This window comes from Sinocyclocheilus grahami, unplaced genomic scaffold, assembly GCF_001515645.1.
Source record: "Sinocyclocheilus grahami isolate Dianchi unplaced genomic scaffold, SAMN03320097.WGS_v1.1 scaffold3116.1, whole genome shotgun sequence".
Taxonomy (NCBI): domain Eukaryota; kingdom Metazoa; phylum Chordata; class Actinopteri; order Cypriniformes; family Cyprinidae; genus Sinocyclocheilus; species Sinocyclocheilus grahami.
The window spans coordinates 4,209-6,153 of record NW_015508283.1 but is presented as its reverse complement, the minus strand read 5'-3'; the positions used below and the strand labels follow the sequence as shown (position 1 = coordinate 6,153).

The window sequence follows — 1,945 nt, the reverse complement described above, 5'->3', positions numbered from 1 at the left end:
TTTTTTTGAGGGAAATAATTGCGTTCAGAATTGCACGAAGATGGTCAGAATGTTCATCCTCTATACGCGCTTTTCCAAATGCATGTCAGAGAAAGTCTGAATATATAAGAATTTTAAGCAGAATATTTCAGAAAGCTGTTTCGATTCAGAACTATAAGAATGCGCTGCATGTACAGGACACTAATAAGCCTTATAACATTAGAAGACTCAGTTCTATTAGAAAGAAAGAAAGTCATGTGTGGCTCTCGTTGCGTCTACATTATAAATTCAGTATGACAGGTTCAGCCAGCTCGAGGGTTTGGGTTGCAATGAAACGAGACATCGTGTTTTGTCACTAAGAAATATTCTTTATTTTCAGAATTAAGGTTTTTTAAATAAATAAATATTCTCATTACAATAAAAGTACAATAACCAACTCTGTCATTGAAGTGAAGTATACATAGAACGCATCCCATATTTCCATTCCGTCCCCAAAATGTGCTTAAAGCTACCCTGTATGCTCACCATCCACACAAACAAAACAACTCAATCTCTTAAAAAAAAAGATTAAAATCAAAGTACAAATTAATTTTGGACCGTGTTGATAACACAGATTTTAAAAACTTTTGGTGACGGGAAATGCATTTGGATGCGGAACTATGGGCTTAAGTTGTTTTCAGAAGAATAAAAAACTACAAACATAGAACACGTATACAAATATACAACATTAAAGGGATACGCAGACCCCGATCATATATAAAGTGTTTTCTCTCTTTCTCTCTCTCTCGCTATTTACAGGTGACGGCGCACGCAGATGCCGTGGCTTTTGGCTGCATTCACGGTTCCACATGTGTGTGGCCTACAGAGTCTTTTGAGGTGGAGGTCATGAGCAATGCGCTGGAGCTCACGGGCTAACGGACAGATCTGCGTCCTCTTTTTCTGATGTCGGGGGTGACATGGGAAGGTCATCTTCTTCCTCGGAGCACCGGGTGGAGGACAGGGACGACGAGCACTTGCAGTTGTGCGAGCCCGTCCTGTGGGAGCCGCTTTTGCCTTCTTTTTTGTGCTTTACGCGGCGGTTCTGGAACCAGATCTTGACTTGCTTCTCGGACAGATTGAGGTAAGTCGCGATCTCTATGCGCCGGAGTCTCGAAAGGTACATGTTGGAGGTGAACTCCCTTTCCAGCTCCAGGAGTTGCGTGCTGGTGAACGCAGTGCGCATGCGCTTGCTGCTCTGAAGTTGACTGCTGCTGTTCTCTGTTGAAAAGACACAAATAAGTTCAGTTGGCAACGTTAAAGCAGAAGTTGAGTTAGAAAAGTAGGCTTTTTCGACCTGCTTACCTATGGATATGCAGTGGAACTGTCGTGGATCTGGAACTGGATATGTGGCTTGGTATAAGCCCGAGCCGCTGTTGAGGTTCACACCGCTAGAAGTGGAGTGCTGTCTGGAGAGCGCCGCGTGACAGTACTGGGAGCCGAAGGCAGGAAAGGAAGCCTTGATGAGCGGCAGCGCTGGAGGCGACGGGTGCAGCTGAGACGCGACGCACAGCGGGCAGAAGCACAGCAAGCCCGCTTTTCGCGAGTGGCAGGAGCCGGCGGAGAGGCCGTGGAGAGCATGCGACGGGTGCACTGCGTAAGGAAACCACGGCGGCCTGTTCTCGGTTCCTTTGTCGCTGCTCTCCCTCAAAATCAAGGAGTCCACAAGAAACGATCTCGGCATCTTGGCAGCCCAGTGTTTCTTCACCTAACGTCGCAAAAGTGTCTCTATCTCAGTCTCGTACCAGGATCTGTACCCAAGGCTGGATGGCAGAATGGTGCTGGAGAGAAGGTGTTCCTGCTTAAATAGTTGGAGAGCCAGTTCGCCCATGTGACGGTAGCGGCTGAGAGCTCTCAATAGGGTTTTGTGCCTTTTCTCTCGGCATTCACTCTGCACGCTTCCCTATTATTTCACTTGTTAACTAAATGA

At 46.5% G+C, this 1,945-nt stretch overlaps 1 protein-coding gene across 1 annotated transcript; it reads right to left on the bottom strand.

The window, feature by feature from the left end:
* Positions 1-421: 421 nt before the first annotated feature.
* On the bottom strand, positions 422-1,909 carry LOC107576013 (GS homeobox 1-like). Its single transcript, XM_016262300.1, has 2 exons — positions 1,321-1,909; positions 422-1,236 (listed from the first exon to the last, which is right to left on the bottom strand). Exons 1-2 carry the CDS (start codon positions 1,697-1,699, stop codon positions 884-886), a joined length of 732 nt encoding a protein of 243 aa, XP_016117786.1. The 5' UTR covers positions 1,700-1,909; the 3' UTR covers positions 422-883.
* Between the last annotated feature and the right edge of the window lie 36 nt (positions 1,910-1,945).

Bases quoted from the DNA above. Each gene is read 5' to 3' on its own strand.
- LOC107576013 (XM_016262300.1), bottom strand. From the start codon at position 1,699: ATGCCGAGATCGTTTCTTGTGGACTCCTTGATTTTGAGGGAGAGCAGC. The intron at 1,237-1,320 runs GTAAGCAGGTCG...TCTTTTCAACAG, and splicing joins GTTCCACTGCATATCCATAG to AGAACAGCAGCAGTCAACTT.